At 40.3% G+C, this 26,762-nt stretch overlaps 1 protein-coding gene across 2 annotated transcripts in view; it reads right to left on the minus strand.

The window, feature by feature from the left end:
* SNX7 (sorting nexin 7) overlaps positions 1-26,762 on the minus strand; it is a 120,936-nt gene that overhangs the window by 59,034 nt on the left and 35,140 nt on the right. For both annotated transcript variants that reach the window (XM_073643233.1, XM_073643234.1), the window contains exons 2-6: positions 10,457-10,639; positions 9,400-9,510; positions 8,420-8,584; positions 6,117-6,315; positions 3,091-3,290 (exon numbers count right to left, since the gene is read on the minus strand). In XM_073643233.1, coding sequence (XP_073499334.1) covers positions 3,091-3,290; positions 6,117-6,315; positions 8,420-8,584; positions 9,400-9,510; positions 10,457-10,639 — 858 coding nt within the window. The remainder of the gene's footprint in view (positions 1-3,090; positions 3,291-6,116; positions 6,316-8,419; positions 8,585-9,399; positions 9,511-10,456; positions 10,640-26,762) is intronic.

Below are 26,762 nucleotides of genomic sequence, written 5' to 3' on the forward strand. Positions count from 1 at the left end.
CTACCTCAACCAGTGGCCCCCCCTTTTCTGATAGGCCCCCACAGAGAGAAGGTAGTGGCAAGCTTAGGAAGCTAGCAGTCCATCGAGGATCAATGTCAGAAGACCCGAGGGTCCCACCCTGGCCTCTCTGAGAGTTTCCATGGGGCCAGATGACTGACTGGTCCCAATCTGGCTTCTGCGAATGTCTCCATGGGTTCCTGGCGACCGTAGGGTCCCACCTTGCAACCCCAAAAAACATATCCATGGGTTCTCTGATGGTCAATGGAGCAGATTCGTATCTTTCCAGTCAGGGCCATATACCCTAAGGCCGGAATCATGTAGAATCCAAATCTGTGTGTCTTTGGATGGAGCAGTCATGCTATCCATCCACTGTCCTGAAAGATGTCTCTCATTCTCCTTGTAAAAGTCTTTCTGATTCTCCTTGATTCTCTTTGCAGCAGGATAGAAAAAACTTTTTTATGTTTACATAGGTGGCTAAGGTCATCAGGCACAGGTTGGGGGGAAAGGGCAGAGCTCACAGGGCTCAGGTCTCATTGTTTGAGCTAATCAATTTACATAGTTTGTATCTTTCCTGCTCTTTGAATTCACATCTAGCTGGCTTAGTACAATATATCACTAGCATATTAACAAACATCATTGTTTCCAAATGAAGACAAGTCAACATTCAGTTTTATACAAATACTGGTCTGTCCTTCTTGACCAGCCACAAAAATGCATATACATTCACAAGTCAACGTAAAGATAATAGTTTATTTCTCGTGGCTTAACAAATCTAACCGTCTGGCTGATTAAGATTATAAGCTATATCGTCACAGTCTGTCTCTTAAGCAAGGAGCGAAGCACCTGGAAGAACAGCGGAGAAGCTGGTCAGGTCACTGGACCCTGTGCTTCTCCAATTCTGCCAAGAAACGAAGAAAAAGCTACCTCTGCTTGCAGCATAGGAAATTGCAGTTTGGGCCAGTCATCAGGAAAGATCCTGAGAAAAAAATGAGAAGACCTCCATGTTTGCCAAGAAAACATTTCCACAACAATATGCTACCACTAGTGACCTGAAGTGCTGATTGGTCCATCTTACCATTAAGATAAAAATTAAAAATTGTGTAATCTTCACCCATTTTGTGTAGCTTTTGTGGTGAAAATTTAAAAACACCCTCTTTAAGTAAATGTCAGACAAAAGATCTGTAATTCAGTCCCCTATAGATACGTACACCAGGCTTAGATGTGTACGTGTTCCAAATGGTGAGAGAGAAGATGCTCACAGTCACTTGGCATAATTAAACCCAAAGCTCGATTCCTCCTCCTTCCCCCATCCACAGTTCTCCTTGGCATCTTCCTTCGATGGGGAGTTGATACCTCAGCTAGTTAATGGTTGAAGGTGTATTGGGCAGTGACAATGTGTTTGGTCACATTTAGTTTTCTGTGGTTAGCATAAGAGGTCGTGGTCACCTTGTTTCGGTGTTGATGCACATTTAACCCCAATTACAAGAATATAGACTTGTGGCGATGGCTTAAGCCTGGAGTTTTTTTAGTGTGGACTCCTACAGAGGCATTTGAATGCTGTATATCAATAAAAGTAGGCAAGTATGTTGAAGAAAAGGGCATATAAATGATGTCCCTCAAATATGTGCAGTTGCAAACACCATTTAAAGATATGTTTGTTAGCAAAATTTACAAACATTCTGCTGCTTACAAATAAACCAAACAAGTAAAGCACCTTTCGCTGTTATGACCTGCTGTAAATATGATGCATACTAGACACCAACTTCTAAAAGTGTTCATATAGAATCTTGGCCTGCAGTTCACAAGAAATCTTGAATTTGTGTTGCAACCACTGTCTTATCTAATCAAGGATTTTCTATGGAGTTATGATGTATGCTTGGGATCACTGCCCTGTTGGATAGTCCAATGACACAAACTTCAGCTCCTCACAGAAGACATGATGTTTCCTACCAGTATCTCCTGATAGTAGATTGAAAATATCTTGTTCTACACATGCTACAGGTTTCCAGTGCTATAGGAAGGATAGCAGCCCTGAAGCATCATTGATGTACCGCCACGCTTCATCGTAGGCTACGCCTAGCCACCACTATGCTTCATTGTAGCCACCTCCATGCTTCACTGTAGGCAGGGTGCTCTTTTCTGCAAATGCTTCATTCTTCCTCCTCCAGGCTTACAGCTGATTCATAGACCTGAACGATTCCAGTTTTGTTTCATAGCTCCAGAGAACAGAATCCCAAAAATTGGGTAGCATTTTATATGTGCTTTTCAGTTTGTCAAAATGGCCTCTTAAGTTGTTGACTAGAGAAGACACTGGCGCACCCGTAAGAAATCCACACAAACACAAGAAAAACATGCAAACTCAATGCAAATGTTACATTCAAGGCAGTGCATCATGCCAACCTGCATAAATGTTTAGGATGCCAGCCATAGTTGAGCAAATGTCCCGAAACCAGAGTCAGGCAAAATCACTTGATTCAGAGGGGAAAATTTGATTCACATCAAATAAATATCCAATAATTTTATACTCCCCCTCTCGGTCCTGCCACCATCACTCCTCTGATTCGCTTTTTGACGTACATTGCACCCCATTCGGAACGAAGAAAGAAGACAGAAGAGCCAGCAGCAGCAGTGGATGGACAGGAAGAAGGTGGGCTGAAGAGATGTGTACTACAAGAGGGGTTTTTTTTTTAACTCCTTCCTGACTGGCCCCAATTTTGCTGGATTCGTCAGTAATGACATACAAAAAATTCAGATGAATCCAATTTTTTTTTTGTAAAGTTCAAAGCGAATTTGATTCGCCTATCTCTCATGCTTACTGATTGCAACATGTTCTCCCCAGTTAGTGCTACAATTCATACAACTCCTAAAAGACCAGACTAATATATGGAGGCGTTTTTCATTTATTATAATTCCCACTGGCAAGTTCACTTTAACAGTCATGCAGTAGCTAGCAGCGCTGAAAAATTTATCAGGAAAGGAACGCTACTCAAACCTAAAAGTCACAAGTTTAATCTGCTAATCAGGTTACTGCCATTGACTCAATGCAATCTCCAGTGTAACATAAAACATCCATAGTTAAGCAGTACTTACAGAAAGGGTTTCACTGTATAGAACATATTCATGAATAATTGGAATCAGATCATTGGAGAGCTTAGAATTTAAGGCTTCGGTGACCTTGCAGCACTTGTCTATGCAGCCTGCCACCCCTCTCAGGGGGTCCATCAGGTCCTCTTCAGAGGCAGACCACAAAGTATAGATGGGACCATACTCTTTCATCTCATCATAATAATCTATGGAGCAATATACAACATTTAGAATATGAGTTGAACAGAAAATAGGAACTTCTCAGCAAAGAAAAATTATTTAAAGCGGTTTAGAGGGTAGTAAAGGGAACCTGTCAGCACATATTTACATATGGAGGTTGTGAGGAGCTGCCCACTTACTAAAGACTAAGTCTTATCCAGCACGTAGCACTGGTTCCGTCATTATTATTATTGTGTTTTATTTGAGATTTGCTAGCTGTGTTTTATTAATGCTCTGCTTGCTCGTCAGTTTATGTACACTAATTTAACTTGTAAATTGTGCAGCATTGCAGTAATCTCACCAGTATCTCAGGAGCCTTGAATCATTGTCCAAACAGTTTCTAGGCCTATTGTGTGAGTGTTGATTGTGAACACAGTGGAGCGGTCACCACAGGGGGTCTTACATGCAGTCTCAGATGAAGGCTCCTGGAATATTCTTCATTGTTTCAGCTAATAGTAAATGCTTAAGGGGAAGGGTGTCATCACTTCTGACCTTTGAGGGGGCTGAGCCCAGAGAGATAGAAGGGATATATTTTAGTGGAGAGTCTGTGGAAGGCAGGGCTGTGGAGTTCGGAGTCATGGAGTCGGTATAAAATGGACCAACTCCAACTCCTAAAATATATAATAAATTGGGTACAGTAGATCAATGCAGTTTGTGGGGAATATTTTTTCATAAGAATTTGGGAAAGCTTGGAAATGTCCTATAAATGTCTGTCCTATTCATGATCTAAGGGTCTAGACTTTTAGCGGAGGTGAATCTGTGTTACAGTAAATTTATCACTTAAACAGTGGAGTCGTGGAGTTGGTGTCATAGAAATTGAGGAGTTGGAGTCGGAGGTTTGGCTTACCGACTCCACAGCCCTGGTGGAAGGACGCCGAAGGAAGAGGATGGAGACTGAGGAATTGGCAGGATGGATGGATGGATAGATAAACATGTTACCGTTGTGGGATCTGTCAATTGGATTTAAACTTTCTTAAAGGATTGTTGCTGCTGGATACCAGCATTTCTATCGTTTTATCTGTCGCCAGGAGGATCGTGGACTGTGGCTACAGACTATACTGGATGGAGATGCAAAATCTGTGGGCCAACCTAAAGTTGGGACACAGTGAGTATAGCCTGATACAAAGCAAGTGGAACTATTGATCCCAGGTTGGGAACTTAAGGACTGAGAGAACTGTATTTTGGTCATTTACCTTGAATTTCTGCATTACCATGGATGTGATTAATAAAATATTGTTGCATCATTAACTTGCCTAGGTGATTACGGTACTTACAACCCACAACCTCAGATCTTCAGGTCATGGTATGGCTGTAGAGGAGCTTGCACTCCAATAAAAATGATACTCGTTTTATAGAGATCCAATGTGCCAATCATGAGAACTCTCCATGCAAATAAGGTTGAAAGTGCACTGGGAGCGTGCCAATGCATCGCAAAGAAGCAGACCTAATGCACAGACACGCCTCTAAAGCACCTCCAGCCTTTGCATATGACTTCTAGTTTTCCTATGGCTAGCACATTAGATTTATATTTTTATTGGGGAAGATGCGGGTCAGGCTCCATATAGCCAAAACACTACTTTCAAATGTAAAAAAAAAGTGCTGACAGATTCCCTTTAAAAGTCATCTGCCACTTGATGGAATTGCCCTTGTTTATATAAAAAAAATCATTTTGTTTACAAAAACTACATTCTTTCTTGTATTTGGCCTATATCTGGAATTGTATTGTAGCTAAACTGCATTTGCTGGATCACAGCCCACTGACAAGAGTGTTGCAGCTTCTGAATACCAATTTGCAAATCCTGGAAGCAAATTTTAAAGATTTTACTGGTATATTTTTTTTTTATTTAAACACTGCTAAAAATTTAATTCAGCTGCATTTTTTACTTACATTGGGTGATGCAACCACTATGGGCACTGATACAGCTTTCCAAAATTCCTGAATTCTAACATCTCCATTACTTATGCTAGGATCCATCAGGGATATCTGGGCAGCCATCCATGGAAGCCGCAGTTTACGAGTAAAGACAGTACTTAATCGCGAAAATGTAACAGGTAAAATGGATCTGGGTTTGCCAACAGCCATCGCTTCTGCCAGAAGCAATATGCAGTCTTCTCATCAGATTGCCCCTGCCAGTTGGGCACAGTTACTAAGTAATAGCAGGAGCCTCGTCTAAAGTTAGGTGGGGGACACATAGTATAATAATGACAGCTTTTATTAAGAAATAGCTGCAATATGCAACAGTGCACTGGTCCATTGCTGATAGCAGCTCAGCTTGTGTGAAATGTCTTCTGTCGAATTGCACATGAAGAGGAAGTCAGATCAGCTGCAGACTTCCTCTTCCTGCTCAATTCGACAGAGGGCGGGGACAGTGACGCCAATGTTGATTGGGCGCCGGGCTCATGTGTCACAACAACCGCACGGGAGCCCCAGGACCGCGAGTACAGACACTGCAAGAACGTCGCCGGCATGGAAGGGGAGTATAGGGTTTTTATTTTATCGGGGCCAAACACTTAGATCAAGTAGGGGCTGTCCTAGTAGTGGACAACACCTTTTAGTAAGATTGGCTTCACATGTCCATGTTTCACTCACGATCCTAACACGCACTGTGATGTATGGACCAGCCATAGGCTTCCTGACCCATGGCCAGTCCATACACAGCGGTCCATGATCAGCCCGCGAAGCACGGATGTGTGAATCCAGGCTAAAAAGGAGAAAAATGGTCAAATTACTACCAAAACGTAAAATCCAAACCACATTTACGGAAAGGTCCAAGTTCCATGTAAACATTAAACTGTAATGAAATATTCTGTACCTTTTTCTTCTTTATGAATTCTTTGTGACACTTTGTCCAAAACAGATATCTTTTGGCCAAAAGCTTCCACGTATTCTCCCAGTTCTGTAAACTCATCGGGGCGATTTTTAACTCCCCTGACAGAAGACGCCACAGCTTTGATTGTCTGCCCCATCCTGCTGAGCAGTCCGGGACCTTGTTTCTTGTGAGATGTCAGCTCCTAGGGAGAAGTAAAAAAATAAATACAAACAATTTTATCCAACACATACGCATAAAATACGTCAATGGAATATGTAAGGGAGACCTGCTCTCCCCCAAAAATTACTCATGTTTTGGGGGTCCGATTTGTCAAAGGCAAAATATATTACTGAGCGCGCTATATGCCATATCTGCTTCTATGGACACTGGATGACAACCAATGCAGTCAACGCTACAGCTGTCTGGGGGGGTGTCACTCACTTTTCTCAGAATCACGTAGGTGGTGAAGTCACATAAGTGCAGCCAAACAGTAACCGCCGACTAGCTGAAGCTTTCACATTTCATCTAGGTGGACAGAACCGGCTCAGACATAATTTGAACAATGGCAGTTGTTGATTGACTGCAGTGGTCACTTGACCAACATGGGCAGATGCTGATGCCAGACCGATGTTTGATGCAGTGCTGAGTATGGAGGAGCGGCGCCACTCCAGGAGAGGAGTATTTTTAATTTGATCTACATTCCTGGTTCCATAAAGGTTGGCCAGTAGTGGGAAAACCATTTTGAAAAGACTAGGAAAGGCAGTGAGCAACCCTTTGTGGGAACTGTAATGCATTTCCCCACCAGTTTTCTCTCACACTTATGCACCCTTCACACGTACGCGTGAGTCCGTTTTTACTATTCGCATGGTTTTCAAAATGCTAAAAGGGCCAAATGTAAAACTTTTCCTCAATAGAACTTAAAAATCTGCATTATGCTTTTTCTTCCCACACAATATTTTTGCACTACACATTTATAGGGTTTTCAAAACTTCCTCTTCATGTACCATGCTGGAAAAAGCAGCGAATCTGATGAATAATCCACATGGCAAATAAGATGCAATCTCATCATATGTGACAATGGCCTAAAGGGCCAGTCAAATGGCCACCAGTAAGGCTATGTTCACACACGTTGTGTTTTGCCGCGTATTTTGCTGCAGATTTTTATGCAAATTTTCAGGTGCGTCTTGAGGTACCAGCAAAGTCTATGAGAAACCAGAATTCTCCGTTCACACATTTTTTATTTATTTTAATCACTTATATAGTGCCATTAATTCCACAGCGCTTTACAGACATTATCATCACTGTCCCCATTGGGGCTCACAATCTACATTCCCTATCAGTATGTCTTTGGAGTGTGGGAGGAAACTGGAGAACCTGGAGGAAACCCACGCAAACACGGGGAGAACATACAAACTCCTTGCAGATGTTGTCCTTGGTGGGATTTGAACCCAGGACCCCAGAGCTACAATGCTGAGGTGCTAACCACTGAGCCACCATGCTGCATATTGCTTTTTTTCTTTGCTGAATATTTTGTTCCTTGGTTGTGTTTTTGGAAAATAGAGCATGTCACTTCTTTCAACGTGTGTGAACATAGCCTTAAGGTTGTGTTTTTTTTCTGCTGCAAATCTGCTGCTAACTTTTCTTTGGCAGGAAAACTGCGTTAAAAATGTAGTTGTGTTTTCTGCTGCAAAAATGCTGAAAGAATTGACATGCTATATTTTCCAAAAACACAACCAAGTCACAGAATATGAAGCAAAAAAAAAAAACACAACAACATGTGTGAACTGAGAATTCTGGTTTCTCATAGACTTTGCTGGTACTGGAAAACACAGCTGAAAATGTGCATAGAAATCTGCAGCAAAATACGCTGCAAAACCCAACATGTGTGAACATAGCTTTAAGCCAAAGAGAACAAAAAGTGATAGCATGCTTTCCTTGAATTGCCGCCACTTTTTAGCCATTTTAGTGATCATAAATATTATTTGCATATCCTAGAGCTGTATCACTAATGTCTATGCTAAGATAATCCCTTTAAATCTATCATAAATGGGACTGGATAGTTATCACAGCAATAGACTTAAATCCCAACAATTAAGCATTCAATGAATTAAACCAGTCTTAAAAATGAAGCAAATTCTTTTCCTAAAAAAAAAAAAAATACTTTTGAATTTCCTAGAAAGAAGTGTTTAAAGATTAAAATTCATAAAAGGAAACCACTTGAGCAGAAAAAAAAACACAAGCCGTTAAAGCAGTAATGATTAAGGCGAAAAAATGAAAACTTTTTAAAACTATTACAGAACTCTTACCCATGCCTGAGCTGTGAGGAAAATCTTGAAGTCTTCATTAAAAGTTAATGTGGGATGATCGGCTATTCTGTTCAAAAATTTATGCAATGCCTTTCTCCGAGTCTCAATGAAATCGTCATTAAACCTTTCCACCATTCCTTTAACTATGAATTTCTCTGGTAAAGGCTTGAAAAATGAAGAAAAAAAAAACAGTATTAATGAGGACTTCTAAAACAAACATGTAATTCACTAATTATCAATATCTTACTTTTATCACCATGTAGTAGCAATGTTTCGGAGATGCCGGAAAGTCGCCCAAGGAAATTCACTTTCTGGAACATCAATATAATCCCAAGATCCTCAGGCAAAACTAGCCAGAGCTCGGAACGATCATGAAAGATGCCCGGCCAAACGTAGCTCGGATTCAAACCACATCATTTTGTATTTGTAGTTGTCATAAAAAAAGATTTGTAGATTTTAGATTTTGGTTTTCAGCTTTAGATATCCATGAACACTGCTGCGGGAGTCGGGTGAGTTCATCCAAGATGGCCACACACGCCTTATCTCCGTCTCTCCACGGATGCCAGGGAAAAGTAGGTTCAAGCATATTAAATATTACCATGCCAAGTCCTGTGTTCTCAATGAAGACAATAGCTGCCAGATGCTTCACTTATTCTTTTCACCGCAACAAAAAGCCATGGTGGGATAGCCAACAGTAGTAATAGTGCTTAGTCAGCCCCTGAACCTGGTCCACCTCTATGCAGTAGTTGTGCAGTACCCCATAGTTGAATTGGAAATGAGCATTGGGAACGAGGTGTCACTTACCTTCCCACTCCCACATCATTGCCAAGTTTGTCCTTGTGCACAGTAAATAGGGAGAAAGCCACCAACCAGTGATAAGTGGGGGGTCTGGGAGGCGGAGAACACACGCCATTCACAGTATTGAATCTTATTATTACGCCGAGCATTGTATCTCACACAGAGTTATAGGCAGGACTTACCGGAATGATTAAAGTTGGATGGGCAACTTCAAGTCTGCTTTTTAACCATAAGAAATCTTGATATCGTCTTCTAACTTCAAACTCGCTAGAGTCAAATTCGCTGCGAGTTGTCTGAAAACACATCATTTAAAAAACGTAAAGTCTATGGACATCTTAGAAATGGGAAAAATATTTTTACAAATAGTAGTGCAAGTCCTCAATTCATTTTCAGATCCTCTGATAAGCAGTTTGCAGCCCGATTCAAATTACAGATTTTTCTCTTATAGGAATGTCTCTCCCAGTAATATAGGCTGGCTATGCTGCGGTCTTCATTAACTCATATTAGCGCAGCTTCTATCCTGCACTTATTTCCTTACTTCATATTTAGTTACGTACTCTCCTAAACTGTATGTCAGCGATTCCCAAACCAGATGTCTTTGAAAGCCTATAGGTATGCTGTAACGTCAGAGTTAAAAATGGACTGGATAAGCCAGAAAAAAAAAATTATGTGAACAGGGCACAAGGCAGGAAGCCATACATAGCTCAATTGTTTCCTCTTCTTTAAAAGTGCATGACTTATTTAAACTCATGATGGTGGCACAATAATATCATAGTGCCACCAGCAACACTTATGATTTGTCAGCATCATACAGGGAGAAGACGTACAAGCCCCCAATGAAAACTCTGATAAACACCCACTTAGACTTTGGGTGCCAAATACTTTGTCAATATCTCGGCAACACAGGGGCAAGTTTCATTCTGTTCTGCAGACACAACAACATTGTGATTTCCAGTTCAACATGAAAAATTTGGTGAAAGGCCTTCTTTAACAGAGCATCACATAGTAGATCGTCAATGCATACAGATTATATATACCTCGCCATCTGCCCATGAAGTGGTATATGTTCTAAAATGCCCTATTGTTACATGGATTTAAAAAGTAAATTTAGGAGGACATTACCTTTACCTTCTGTACAATAAAAAATATTTTAAAGTTCCTGTTTGAATAAAATTTCTGCAGAAAAAAAAAAAATTGGTGCTGAAACCAACCGATAAATTGTAAACTTTCTATACAGACCTTTGTAGCAATCCTGTAAGTAATAAAGGTTTCGATGGCTGTGATGTGACTTTCAGGCTCATCAACTCTAATGAAGAGGTCCCTGACTTCAGGCTCATCCTCAAACTTAACCTGGTTTATCATGGATGCCGGAGAGGCCAACATCAATGGACTAAATAAATTTCCATCATTCAGAGTTGCGTCCTAGAACACAGAAATGAATGGATGATTAGAACAGAAGAAGATTGCAGATAATTATGGTAGGTCTATGGACTAAGCGAAGAACAAAACACAGGATTGTCATTGATAGTTTGTTCAGAACTCAAATATAAACTTCCAAAAAAAAGTGTATAACATCAATGCAGCTTCCTCAATCTCGATAGTCAATCTTTCATTAACGTACCATTAGGGCTGTGGAGTCGGAGCCCAAGCCCATTTTGGTGGAGAAAGAGTCGGTATAAAATGGACCGACTCCAACTCCTAAAATATATAATAAATTGAGTACAGTAGTTCAATGCAGTTTGTGGGGAATATTTTTTCATAAGAATTTGGGAAAGTTATGAAATGTCCTATAAATGTCTGTCCTATTCCTGATCTAAGGGTCTATACTTTTAGCTGAGATGAATCTGTGCTACAGTAAATTTATCATTTAAACACGAGCCCTGTATGAGGGAGTCGGAGTCGTGGAGTCGGAGTCGGTGTCATGGAAACTGATGAGTCGGAGGTTTGGCTTACCGACTCCACAGCCCTGCGTACCATTACACCTTACAGCATGTAGAACACAGCTTTTCGGTCATAATGATACATCCTTAATATAAGATTGTCTGCACATTGCTGTAGAAAGTAAACAAAAAATTGGTTTAAGCTATAGGAAATGTGAAAATAAAGTGTTAAAATTCTATAAAAGTTACAGACTTGAATACACTGAAGCCAAAAAACGTTTGAAAAGTTATTATATCATTTACGAGATCCCTTAAAATGGGTTGTCCACTACCAGGACAACCCCTTCTGGATGTATATATTTGGCCCCAATAAAATTAAAAAAGCTTACACTCACCTCCCGTGCCGGCGCTGTCAGCACTCGTGGTCCCGAAGCTCCCATGCAGTTGTTGCGACATGTGAGCCCGGCGAATCAGCGCCGGCGTCACTGTCTCCGCCTTCTGTCGAATTGAACATGAAGAGGAAGTCCGGGCTGCAGCTGATCTCTGACTTCCTCTTCATGTTCAATTCGTTCGAAGGTGGGAACCGTGATGCCGGTGTCACAACAATTGCGAGAGCCCCGGGACTGCAAGTGCCGACACCGGAGCGGAGGAGAGTACAGGGTTTTTTTATTTTGTCAGGGGCCAAGCGCGGGGTATGAGAAGAAGTTGTCCAAGTAGTGGACAACTTCTTTAAGAGAGGGTGGGTGCTCTACAAGGTCCTTAAAATGCTTAAGTGCGGTCACATCTGCACCACAATCTAATAATCCAGGTCATGAGCTGTTTTTGGGTTGGGTGCGTAGATTTATTTTTTGAAAAGTTCTACAAAAAGTTTCAAGGTAATTACTTGTTCTTGAAAAAAAACGATCACTGCATAATTAAATAGTTTTTTTCCAGTGTTGGAACATTACAAATTTTAATGAAATGAAAAGACTTGGTTAGGGAAAGATCCCTGAATAAAAAGCCCTAAGTTTTAGGGTCATATCTCACTCTGATTAAAATTAATATTCGAATATTGTAGGTTATATAAATATTCGCTGTAAGATATGCGGTTTTAATTAAAGCACTAATGAGAAGTTTGTTTTTAGGTTTGCTGCGAGCCTTCCCCTTCCATATGGCTGAAGAATTCTCGCCTGGGTTAATTATTAAACATATTTCCAGTTTAAATCTGTCTACAGAAGTGAGAAAGTTTCACATTTCAGCAGTAACATAAGGCTCCCCTAACTTTATAGAGACAGCAATAACGATGACAGTTCGTGCGCGGTCTCATTTACTTTCTTTGCAGCGCACGGCAGTCACTAGATTAGCTGTGAAAAAAAAAAATGATATACAGCACGTCTAGAGGACTTGTCACATCTTGTATTGTTATTTGTAGGTGTCCCAGCGCTCTGCGCTCTTTACAGTCTGTGGGAAAATACTAAATAAATGATTTTTACATGTGAAGGACATAAAGAAGGGAAACTTATAATCCTACACAGATTTCATATTTGTCTTTTTCTTTTTTTTTTTTTTTTAAAGTTGGTTGTCTAACACCACCCATAATATCCCCATCCAAGGGTCTTTCAGTAATAATGCCCACATCCTGGGCCCCATGCTATAATAGTATCCCACATTCTGGGCCCTTTTTTGGCATAATGTCCACACCCACAGTGTCAATTTCCCCCGGCCTGGCCCCTTCCTATAACAATGTCCTCCATCTTGGGCCCTTCCAGTAATAATGCCCCCAACCTGTGCCACATCATATAACAATGTCCATAATCCTGAGCCCCTTCCTCGTATAATGTCCCCCATCTTGAGCCCCTTCCTCGTATAATGTCCCCCATCCTGAGCCCTTTCTTGGTATAATGTCCCCCATCCTGGGCCTCTTCCATTCTTCTTTAGCACATTGCAAAAAGAAAAGCAATTATTCTAACCTTCCCCCACTCCCACAACGCCCTCCTCTATAGCAGTCAGATAAGGTGGCAGCTGACTAGTGTGCCGGCATGGGAAGCACATGACATCATTGCCATGCTTCGCCCATCAAGGGCAAGCTGATATCTGTGGCCAGTCTCCGATATGTATTGCAGTGCAGGGAGCTGGTGAGTCTCTGCACCACAATACATTTCAGCTGAATGTGCACCCGAGAACGCACATCCAGGTGAAATTGGAGCTTGCGTTGGTGGGCTTCCATCCCACAACCTCTGCGACTGTGATCGTTACTCCCATCTGCCTCCAACTATTTTGAGGCCTGCTGTCGCATAGGTGAAATACTACAGTTGGGGACCATCCTGAACTTATCAATTTCGAATAGGATATTATAAGAAAAAAAGCAGCAAAAATTGTTACGCGATAGGAAGGATACACGTGTGGTTGATTAAACCACTGATGTCTCGGTTCTATCTCGACAGGAACCAGTTAACATGACTGATGGATCCGATCCGAATTCCATCATGACTCCAAATCCTTCATCCACTATAGTTGATTCCCAAGACAAAGGAAAAAATTTGTCCTTTAAATTTCTTAAATTCACTAAATAAATTTTTTTTATGAGCAGCATAGGAAAACTTTGTCAATTGCCCCTGTAAAACTGGATGTTATAAAATCTGTGAAAGATAAAAACATGTCAGAGAACACTAATAAGGATTTAATCGACATAAAAAACTCAAATATGACACAAACAGCACAGTCCAACTTGGATACAAATTTCACATCTCTGGATATGGTCCCAATAGTCAGGTCAATCGATAATTCCAAAGTCTATTGGAAAATTAACTGGGTCTTTAATAGTCCACCTATGGCCATATCTACACAAATGGAGGACCATACTGACCCCATGAATTTATCCTTGTTGACAGTACACAATTATACACCTTCACAGATTAAATGCACTGAATCTTCAACAATACTCACTGCAACTAATATAAATGAATCGGTTATGTCAAATTATTTTAGGGAGGAAGTTCGACCTAATGATCACCATCTACCCAACGGGGACTCCCCCATTGAAATGCTTGTTTTGGATGGGGATCGGAGTTCTCCAAATAAGGAACTCACCACCACCAACATTATCCACTCTTTAGTCCCTTCACTTTCTCTTAGAAATGTTTCAGCGATAATATATTTAACTCCATCAGTACAGGAATCAATAACTAAGGCTCAATTCTCTCTTCCTTTGAATGAGAAAAATGTTATAACTAATCAGAACCCTAATCTAAGGGACTCGAAAATTACAGTTTTTTCGGGTTGCCCCCGGACGTCACCCAAAGAGAAAAAGAGAAAACGGGGCTGTAGAGGAAGTGGACGAACCCTCTGCAGACCCGATACCTCGATTAGATGCATCTCAAAAAAGGACAAAAGCTGATTAGATTACAAGAATACGAGTGAGAATTCAGGAATTTTCAATTTGTCTGACCACAACCTAACCAAGGATGAGGTCCGATTACTTGAACGGGGTTTGTCATTCTGGCCTAATTCTCCAACTTATGTGTTTTTTTTATACCTTGATCTTAATGATTTTTTTAAAAAAACTAACAATACATCGACATTTTTTATTAGAAGAGAGGAGAAAAAAAGCCATAACTTTACCCTCACAAAACTCTTCCCCTACAATTAATTCAGAGGTTGAACCAGTGCATGTAGATGTACATGGATATCCGAGTAAATTTTACCCGTTGCACCATAAAGGTTCTCATTGAAACATTTCAACAACTCATTCTAAAGGATAATCGGTCTTTTGAGCATCTAAAAATTAGGGATAATTTAAGTCCCGGTGAGAGACGAGCTGTCATTTCACTTAGGGACAATCAAAATCTTATCATTAAGAGTGGAGACAAAGGGGGTGGCGTAGTACTCATGAATAGAGGCTGGTATCTTGGGGAGGGAAGAAGAATCTTGGATGACCATGATTATTATGAAATGTTATCCCATGACCCGTCGGTTTCGATATTCCTGAAATATAAGGAACATATTAAAACCGCACATGCCAATGGTCTCCTAAACAAAAAAAAGAGAAAAAAATTCTTAGATATAACAACATTCAGGGTCCCTTTCTGCTATTTCCTCCCCAAGATACACAAAAGCTCTACAACCCCCCCCCCACGTTTACTTTGACCTTTCTCTTCAAAAATATGTCCTGAAGCTTGACTCATACCTGAGAGACTCTTCTCAATTAATCAAACTCCTAAGAGGTCTCCCCCCATGAATAATTGTCTTATCTTGACTCTTTATGTCAGTGCTCTCTACAGTAATATATCCCATGAATTGGGGTTGCGAGCAGTCGAACAATTCTTGTCGACTGATATTAATATTCCAGCTGAGCAAAATAATTTTTTTAAAACATCCATTATGTTCAATTTGAATAATAATGTATTCACGTTTGAAGGGGTGGCCTATCGTCAGACAAAGGGCTGTGCGATGGGGACAAGATTCGCCCCCAGTTATGCTAATTTGTTTATGGGGGCCTTCGAGTCCATCTTCATTGCACAGTCCCCCTTGGCGGTCAACCATGTGGTGTTTTACCGCCGCTATATAGACAATTCATTCTTCTTGTGGAGGAGCACTAGTGAGAGTGCATTGAAGTTTGTTGATGAACTCAATTCTAATCCATGGGGTTTATCCTTCACAGCAAATTTTTCTGAAACTGCCCTACAATTATTGGATCTGATGGTGCATTTTGACACAATGGGAAGATTGTTCACATCAACCTTTTTCAAACCAGTGGATGTCAACAGTTATTTGAGGTTTGATAGTGGACATCTCCCAAAATGGATCACCAATGTTCCCTATGGGCAATATTGGAGGGTCCGAAAAAACTGCACCAGAGAATTTTTGGTGGAATCTAAAATATTGAGAAAACGGTTTATACAGAAAGGCTACCCACAAAAATTATTGAAGGATGCCTTTTCTAAAACTAGGGCTCTCACCCAGGACATGTGCATCGATAGGATTGAGTCATCCACTGGGAAAAATGAAAATAAAATAGCCTCAGATTTGACTAGATGGAGTATGGTCACTACATTTAGTCAATATAGGGTCACCATTCACAGTATCCTGAATAAATTTTGGTGTATTTTGAGGGGTGACCCAGTCTTAGGGCCCTTCATACCTAATAGGCCAAGTATCATTTATAGGAAGAATAAAAATATACGAAGTTTAATAGCACCAAGTAATACATCTTTGAAGTCTAAAATACAACCACCACAGGATGGTATCTGTCCGGGGTGTTTTCCGTGCAATACGCCAAAGTGTTTATGTTGCAGAGCCATTCAAAATGGCACTCAAAAGATTTTCTCATCACACACCACAGGAAAGAAATTCTTTATCAAATATAATGTTAATTGTCAATCAACACATGTGATCTACCTACTGGAGTGTACATGTGACCTCCAGTCCGTGGGCCGCACGATACAAACTACGCATGCACGTCTAAACAAACATAGACACAACATCCGGATAGGTTATCAATTACATAGCGTATCGAAACACTTCAGTATTACCCATCAAAAAGATCCAGGAGATATGAGGCTTACTATCATTGACCATGTACCCGATACTGTTTCTGATCGATTGGTGAGTTTGATTAATAAGGAGAGTTTTTGGATTTTCAAATTGGGCACATTAGCTCCTGAAGGTCTGAATCTGGCTCTTGAAAATGTGACCAGCTATTAGGGTTTGTGTCCTTTCCCTTCCAGATTGATTTATATTCTCCATTTCTCACCCCCCCCCCCTTTTCTCCACATTACCAATTTTGTATTTGCAATATGCCACAATACAGTGACTCGTGTGTATTTTATACTGGTAATGTTTTTTTTCAACATTATCCATCAATAAGTAATAATTTGTGTGTGCATTTTTTAATCAACATGTATTTTTTAATATTGTCTATCAATATGTATTGCTATATTCTATACCTTATCTAGTGTGTTCTTGATTCTTGAATTCATGTGAAGGTTGTCCATGTGAGACTGTTGGAGGCACATACATACCGGCACATGAAGGGTTCTTTGAACCCAGGTTCAACTAATTAGCGTTTGAACTAATTATTGCAAAACTAATTAGTATACCAACCAATCATTGTGAAGCCTTGTCTATTTAATGTTTTATCCTGTGTCCATACCCTTGTACCACCTGATGAAGATAGTTTACTATCGAAACGCGTTGTGGAAAGGGCTCATTAAATGTTTTGAGCCCCAAATCCGTTCTTTCCAGTGATCTTTTTTAGCGCTCCATAGACCACTTCTCTTTCACACACATTTTTTAGTCCCTCTTGAGGGTCAGCGGCAGGAGCAGCTTTGTGGATCAATTGCCAAATCCTTCCTTTAATTCCTCCCCCGACACTTGAGGACCTGCAGCAAGGGAGCCGCCTCTTCTAAACCAACAGGACCTGCGGCGAGGCGCATCCGGTCCCGAGTCACGTGGTCCGCGGCCAGGAACCCGGAAGCGGCGAACACAACCAGCGGTCCGCAGCACACGGCACGTGGCGAGCCCACCGACCTGCACCACGTGGTGAGATTTACTCTCCCTCCACCCTCTGACAGTTACCGGGGTTGTGTAGGGGGTGCACAACTCCAGTAGGTGAGTGGCCTCTCGGCCATCTTCAATTTATATTGGTCCATCTGGTCCTTCACATAGCGCGCTTTTTTTCCTCTTTTCGCCTCCATCTAGGCCTGTTGTCATGTAGGTGAAATACTACAGTTGGGGACCATCCTGATTGTGTACACCTTGTTGCGGTGGGATGGCTTTTACCATTTTGATAGAAAAAAAAAAAGCATCAACTAAGCACCCTAAGCACATGTACTATTCACTTTCTGCAGGGTACTTGCTCATTGTTTTTAGCCTTGGTTTTGAGGGATCATGTTAATGCACCACACTCCCTCGAGTCAGGGTTTATACTGGAATTCCCTCCCCCAAAAAACCCTGTATCCCGACGGGAATCTCAACAGAGCCAGTCACTCCACTAAAGCAGACAAGTGCCCTGTCTGACCTCTGTATTGGCAAATTTCACAAAAAGTGTCCAAATAATTGGTAAACCAATAATACTTCCAAAACATCAATTATTAACACAAATTTTTTTACCAGGATGTATTGTAATAACCCAGTAAAACAGGAAGTAACAAAATAATTTTAAAATAAATATTTTATTATAGACATATTAAAATCAAGAATAAAACCGTAAAAAGAAAGGTACCAATCATAGGGAGACAGGAGAAGAAATATTAAAGTCTTTAGAAAAGTATGCATAAATTGCTGGTTGATTGTTAATACATACACCCAGCTTAAATAGTCTTATATCAAACTTGTTGTACCATTAATAAAGTACCCATAATAAATTAGAAGGGTGTATATTTTAAATATTTTTTGTTATATATATCAACACGGAGTATCAGAAATGAGTTATTATGCCACACATTAGACAGAATCAACAGAGCAGCAGTGCTGTAACATACTGGTGCTCTCGTGTACAAAGGCACATAGATCAGCACAATTCATTAATTACATGACCAGCACCTGCTGCCAAAGTGATCATTCCAGTGCACATAGAAACCTATAGATCTCTCACTGCCGATAATAACTGATACTGAGTGGATACAATCATCACATAAGCATATACCAACAATAAAATGTATAGTGCTATTTCATACCAATATAGACGCTCCTGCTTCCTGCCCCGACGCGCACGTTTCGCATTAGCTTCTTCGGGAGGCGTGTCAAACTGAGGGGTGTGCGTGTTTTTTATATAGCAAAAAGCCAATGAGGGGATAGTAGGCGGAGATGAAAAGATGATGCTGTCAGCGTGGAGCCAATGGCGCATGCGTAGATTGAGGCGGCATCCAGGAAATGAGTCCTGTGACCAGTGGTCACGTGCTGAATGACGCGTCCGCCTTCAACTGCCCAGTGAAAGCGAGGCGTGATCCGCATTGAAAGACCACGGTACTCAGGGCTCGGAGCCGCGACAACCCGCGCATGCGCACCCACCACGAAAGGAACAGGTCACAGATTGGGACAATGAATATTGTGAAATAAGTGTAAAATAAAGGTGGTGATGTCGTGAAAAATAAAACCACAATAAATGAATATGTACAAAAAAGCAGGGACATATATATAAATAAAAAAACAATCAAAAATGCAGCATAAATACTTATACCGCAAGGAATGATATGCAATTAATCAACAGATAACAATCATGCTGATAAATTAGTTGCAAAGGTGATAGCATAAAGTGACAGTGCAGTCTAGAAAAGGTATATATATGCTGGCAACACAATATACATACATATAATTTCATGCTAAAAAATCAAGTGCTATAGCTACATGAGGTGACTGTGCAATAATAACATCACATTGACACTATAAAGTGATAATGCAGGACGCCAATATAGAAAAGTGTACTGTAGACGATGCAAGAAGATAATATTCTGTCCAAATTCTTCATAATTTCATACGGCAACACTGATTGACATCTATGCATCATGGTCTCATCTCCATCCATATTTGCTAAACCCCAGGTACCATATGCTGGAAACTTAAAAAAATAAAAATTAAAATCAAAACAAACAGCACACATCAAATATCTAGTTTCAAATCTCATATAACTCATATGACTCACAGAAAGACCCCAAACCCAAAACTCTCATTCAAGCCTTGAGGGGCCAAAGAACCCAACCGGTATATCCATCTGCTTTCAGTTTTCGCTAATCTTTTGTGTAAATCGCCCCCTCTAATACCCATAGTGACCACATCAATACCCCTAATTTTTAATAAATGAGGATTACAATTGTGATACCTCTTAAAATGTTTGGGTATCGTTTTAAGAAGAGAGTCGTTAATGTTAATTTTGGCTTTCTCAATGTCTTAACAATGCTCACGAGTCCTTACCTTAAGTTCTCTACTGGTCAGTCTAATGTAGATTTTATTACAGGGACATTCAGCCAAATAGATGACACCCTTGGTTGCACAAGTGATGTGATGGCGAATTTCAAATGTCCGTGACCCATCATGGTTTCTGAAGTTTGTTGTTTTAATTAAATTACCACAGGCCTTACATAGACCACAAGGAAAGAAGCCATTTTTGTATTTAGATGCCTTCTGGGCCTTTGGTTCATAATGACTATGAACCAGAATGTCATTTAAATTACGGGAGCGTTTAGCAATAATCTGTGGTGAGTCAGGTAAGATTCGTTTGAGAATTGGGTCAATGGAGAGGACATCCCAATGTTTCAAAATTATATTTTTAAACACCGTCCATTGAGAATGGTAATTGGTGATTAAGCGTACTTGATTATCAGCCCTAGATGATTTTTTGCTGAGTTGATTATTATAGAGCAAAGAATTCCTAGAAGTAGTCTTAGCACGTTGGTAGCCTCTCCTAATTGCACGATGACTGTATCCTCTGGCCTTGAACCGTTCCGATAATTCGTGTGATTGTATTTCAAATTGTTCATCATTTGAACAGATCCTTTTGATGCGTAAAAATTGTCCAATTGGAATGCCGTTGATGGTGGACTGTAGATGTGATGATGATACATGAAGCAAGGAATTTGTTGCCGTGGATTTCCGGAACAAAGTGGTCGATAACTGGCCATCTGGGTTTGTGGAATGAGAATATCCAAAAATTCAGCAGTTCTGCCAAATTTATACGTGAGCTTAATATTGTATTTGTTGCAATTCAGGCTATCCATAAACACTTTCAACTCCTCGCTGGAACCCTCCCAAATGAACATGAGGTCATCAATGTAACGAAGCCAATTGTGGATTTTGTCAATACCAGGCCTTGTTTCATCTTGCAATACTTGACGTTCCCAGAACCCCATAAACAGGTTAGCATAAGCAGGGGCACAGGATGCCCACATGGCGGTCCCCTGTAACTGTAAATAGGTTTTGCTGTTGAAAGTAAACACATTATGAGTTAATATGAATTCCAGCAAGACCAAAATTAGTTTAGTTAAAGAGTGATCAATATTGCTAGATAGAAGAAACCAGGAGACAGCCATGAGGCCATCACTGTGTCTTATAGAGGTATATAAAGCCTCTACATCTGCGGTCACAATCAACATATTGTCATTTAGTTGTATATTGTCAAGCCGACGTAGGACCATGGTAGTGTCCTTAACAAATTATGGTAATTCAGAAACAAGTGGTTTGAGATAAAAATCCACAATTTTGCATATAGTCTCACAGAGACTTTCATTTCCGGAGACAATCGGTCTCCCTGGAGGGTCCAACATATTTTTGTGTACCTTAGGAATCAAGTATAATGTGGCTAATCTAGGGTTCAAATTCTTATACAGATCCAGAAGTTTTTTGGGGATGATGTGGTCTTCAAAGGCCGATGACAAAAGGCCAAGAAGTTCAGAATGAAATGCGGCGGTGGGATTAAAGGTCAACTCTTTATAGCATTTACGATCGCCAAGTAACTTATTGGCTTGTTTCTCATACATTGAATTAGGCCACACCACCACATTACCGCCTTTGTCGGCCACTTTGAAGACCACATCATCCCAACCCTTCATTTCCTCTATAACCTTTCTTTCTCTATAACTCAAATTTGACTGGCCTCTGGATTCAAAGGCCAGTTTTTCAACATCACGTGATACTATTTTAGTAAAAATTTCCACCGCCGGTACGAGAGAAAGAGCAGGAAATATTTTGGCTTGACCTACCAGGTGTATAGGGAAGGCATTCACATCTGCGGAACTTCCTTCAGCTAAAGATTGCAGAGTAGCTAAAGCCTCCTGTTCTTCCATAGATGGGAACATATCAAAGACATCAGATTTATGATGAAATTTCTTTAAGATTAATTTACGGGCAAATAGATGTATGTCCTTTATGGCCGTAAATGTGTCTAAATGAAATGAGGGAGAAAACGTTAAGCCTTTCTGTAGGACAGACATTTGAATTTCAGATATGACATGAGAAGACAAATTGATTACCTTCAGAGAATCATCACGGAAGTTTTATTGTACGTTCTTGTATTCGGTCTCCTCTTTTGAAATTGCCTTGTATTGGATCCTGTTTCAGAATCCGTTCCAGAACTAAAGTCCCCCGGATAAGAGGACAAGGATTGACTAGATGTGCTCCTAGGTAAATCTTTTTTGTTCGTATTTTTCCTCAACTGCCATTTAAAGATAGTACCACTCTGAAAATCATTAATGTCCCGTTCATACTTTTTATGCTTGTCCATACTGATATTTTTCTCCCATTTTTCAAAATCCTTGTCTAAATTTTTTAGAATTTCCTGAAATGTGTCAGCTGACAACTCTTGTTGTAATTTTCGTTGAAGACCCTCAATCTCTTCCTCGGTAGATTTAATTGTTTGATCATTTTTATCAATTATAATTTGAATAAATTGCAGAGAGCACGTGTTGGCAGCATTAATCCATCTTTGAATGAGGGCTTCATCGTCAAGGTCAAAAGCAGGAAAAGTCTGAATCCTCTGGCCTCGCGGAATTATTTTCTGATCCAGATAATTATGTAGCGATGTCCTCGTCCACCACAATTTGGTCTTTCTATAGAGTAAATTCTTATATTTTTTGAGATTCTCCTGATTGGAGTATGAAACACAACGTGACTCAGGATTGGTACCTTTCCTGAATATGTCAGTAGCTTTAGCTAACCAGGAAATTTCCTTGGCTTTGAGTCATAAGAGTTATATGAGATTTGAAACTAGATATTTGATGTGTGCTGTTTGTTTTGATTTTAATTTTTATTTTTTTTAAGTTTCCAGCATATGGTACCTGGGGTTTAGCAAATATGGATGGAGATGAGACCATGATGCATAGATGTCAATCAGTGTTGCCGTATGAAATTATGAAGAATTTGGACAGAATATTATCTTCTTGCATCGTCTACAGCAGGGTTCCCCAACTCCAGTCCTCAAGGCCCACCAACAGGTCATGTTTTCAGGATTTCCTTAGTATTGCACAGGTGATGGAATTATTGCCTGTGCAGGTGATGCAATTATCACCTGTGTAATACTAAGGAAATCCTGAAAACATGACCTGTTGGTGGGCCTTGAGGACTGGAGTTGGGGAACCCTGGTCTACAGTACACTTTTCTATTGGCGTCCTGCATTATCACTTTATAGTGTCAATGTGATGTTATTATTGCACAGTCACCTCATGTAGCTATAGCACTTGATTTTTTAGCATGAAATTATATGTATGTATATTGTGTTGCCAGCATATATATACCCTTTCTAGACTGCACTGTCACTTTATGCTATCACCTTTGCAACTAATTTATCAGCATGATTGTTATCTGTTGATTAATTGCATATCATTCCTTGCGGTATAAGTATTTATGCTGCATTTTTGATTGTTTTTTTATTTATATATATGTCCCTGCTTTTTTGTACATATTCATTTATTGTGGTTTTATTTTTCACGACATCACCACCTTTATTTTACACTTATTTCACAATATTCATTGTCCCAATCTGTGACCTGTTCCTTTCGTGGTGGGTGCGCATGCGCGGGTTGTCGCGGCTCCGAGCCCTGAGTACCGTGGTCTTTCAATGCGGATCACGCCTCGCTTTCACTGGGCAGTTGAAGGCGGACGCGTCATTCAGCACGTGACCACTGGTCACAGGACTCATTTCCTGGATGCCGCCTCAATCTACGCATGCGCCATTGGCTCCACGCTGACAGCATCATCTTTTCATCTCCGCCTACTATCCCCTCATTGGCTTTTTGCTATATAAAAAACACGCACACCCCTCAGTTTGACACGCCTCCCGAAGAAGCTAATGCGAAACGTGCGCGTCGGGGCAGGAAGCAGGAGAGTCTATATTGGTATGAAATAGCACTATACATTTTATTGTTGGTATATGCTTATGTGATGATTGTATCCACTCAGTATCAGTTATTATCGGCAGTGAGAGATCTATAGGTTTCTATGTGCACTGGAATGATCACTTTGGCAGCAGGTGCTGGTCATGTAATTAATGAATTGTGCTGATCTATGTGCCTTTGTACACGAGAGCACCAGTATGTTACAGCACTGCTGCTCTGTTGATTCTGTCTAATGTGTGGCATAATAACTAATTTCTGATACTCCGTGTTGATATATATATAAACAAAAAAAAATTAAAATATACACCCTTCTAATTTATTATGGGTACTTTATTAATGGTACAACAAGTTTGATATAAGACTATTTAAGCTGGGTGTATGTATTAACAATCAACCAGCAATTTATGCATACTTTTCTAAAGACTTTAATATTTCTTCTCCTGTCTCCCTATGATTGGTACCTTTCTTTTTACGGTTTTATTCTTGATTTTAATATGTCTATAATAAAATATTTATTTTAAAATTATTTTGTTACTTCCTGTTTTACTGGGTTATTACAATACATCCTGGTAAAAAAATTTGTGTTAATAATTTACCTCTGTATTGGCAATATTTGCCTTTTTCAGACATGGACAAAAAAGTGGCGTTGCATGGAGGAAAAATGCATGGCCTATAAGTCTCCTTACGCTAAATTGGTACGTCACAAAAAAAAACAAAACAAAAAAAAAAAAAACTTACAACATAAAAACAGTTCTGACATGTCACTAATAGAGATCCCCAAGTATCGATTCCCTCTGCTGGAACCTTAACGTTTTGGACCTTTGATGGTCACTCATGACATACTACGATAGCACTAAGGCCCCTCTTGCTTCTTGTACAAGACCACTGCTCTCATACATCTTTAGTGATCCAAGTGAAGACTGTAGTTAGGGTTTAGGAAAAACATTTCCTTCTTCCATATTAGTGGGAACCTCTGATTGAATGGATCGACTGGACCGATATTGAAGCCAAGTGGTTATAAGCATGTGGGCTCATGGTAGCGTCCACACACCAGACCAAACAACTATAATGGATGTAATTTCGAGCGGATCGGCAGGTCCAGCGGTGCTCCTTTATCAGCACCAACCAGCTGTTCAGTCCCTGGTTAATAGATTATATACTTATCTTAAAAATCTTATGTGTCAGCGCTGAAGCTGTCTGCTACTAATTACATTTCCTCGCTCTCAATATATTTAGAGAAAAGGGGTCTCTGCACTTTTGCACAGCCTTCAAAATGCTAAACTGTGTGCTGCCATGGTTACTGGCATGAGATGTTTAAGCCGTGCATCTAAAACTGAACGTATAGAGCTTTCTAATTAAAGCATCCGCCAGGATTTCTAGACGGGCCTGTTATACGCGGAGCTGTGGCATAGCAGAACGGGCTTGTCAATCACTGCCACATGAGTCACCACACACCTATTTACAGCCACAAGTACAGCAGTCACTTATTTTTATGGTTATTCCCAGCTTTTAACCATTGAAGAACCAACATTTTTATTTATTTTTTTTTTTAAGTATCAGTTATTTTGTAATTCTGATCAGTTTTTTCCACTGCTGCTTTGGATTAAATTTCATGTTATTGTGTTTGATCCATAGTGACATAACATTGTGTAACATCTGCTATCATGTGACGCCATTATGGATGATATGTTTTAAAAGAATAGATAAAAAGGGATAGATAAATCGGCATCATCCATTTACCATGAATGAGTTTGGCTTCCATTTTTTTTTTGTTTAAATGTGCTTGAAGGGAATCTATCAACAGGATTTTGCTATGTAATCTGAGATAACCATAATGTAGGGGAATAGACCCTGATTCTAGCGATGTATCACTTATTAGGCTGTGTTTTTCTGTTTCAGTACAATCCGTGTTTTATCCGCAGAAGATTATCACTAGAGGACTTGGTGTCCTGTGCTTCCTGGTCCAACCACTTCCCACCTCTTATTAACAGTTTTCTGTCAATATACAGTGTACACAGAAAGCAGCCAATCAGTGGTGTGGGCGGGGTTATACACAGCCAAGCTTTGCAGCAGAGAAAACGGTGATTCTATCATAACTGCTGCACCCAGTAAACTAAGTGACACATCGCTGGAATCAGGGTCTCTGTCCCTACATCATGCTGCCGTCAAAATTGCATATGAAAAACCTGCTGACAGATTCTCTTTAAAGACTTGTCACCAGGTCAAAAAGTTGCCAGTTTTTGCTCTTATTTTATTCCCGCTGCTCCCGAGTGTTTCATCTTTTGTTTCCTTCAAATCTGCCATATGATTGTAGCGATATGGGCCTTTTTTTTTTTTTATTTAGTACTTACCAAGGGGGTGTTACTCATGAGATGCAAAGAAGCCTTAAAAACAAGCCCCCAGAGAATCAGAGGGTGCAAGTCATTTGCTACCTTTTCCTACTTATGCTATCTTTATCCCACTATCTGATTAGCAAGGTGGCTGATGAAGGTCTTAATGTCAGACTGAAACGTTACATATGCTGGATTAAATTTCAAATAAAGCTATTGTGAGGTCAGTGATGGTCTGGGGGAGGCACAAACCTCCATCCTCCATGAATTCATCTGGATGCAGCGCTCAGCCATCTCCGGAGGTCTCTTAAGTATGATCGGTGATCATTGCTCCATTCATTTTTTGGATCTGTGGGGTCCCAGCGGTCAGATCACCGGTGGTTGAGGAGTTAGCTCCTATTCCACAGATAAGGGATAACTTTCACACCCCTTTAAGTTTGTCTGGACCTGCAGCATTTCAGCAGAAGCAAATCACTGAAGCACTAAGAACCGGGCGTGGAATTACTGCATCATCACATTCATTGACTTGCAA

This window comes from Phyllobates terribilis, unplaced genomic scaffold, assembly GCF_046119375.1.
Source record: "Phyllobates terribilis strain yellow unplaced genomic scaffold, ASM4611937v1 Scaffold_8__6_contigs__length_399053987, whole genome shotgun sequence".
In the NCBI taxonomy this organism is placed as follows: domain Eukaryota; kingdom Metazoa; phylum Chordata; class Amphibia; order Anura; family Dendrobatidae; genus Phyllobates; species Phyllobates terribilis.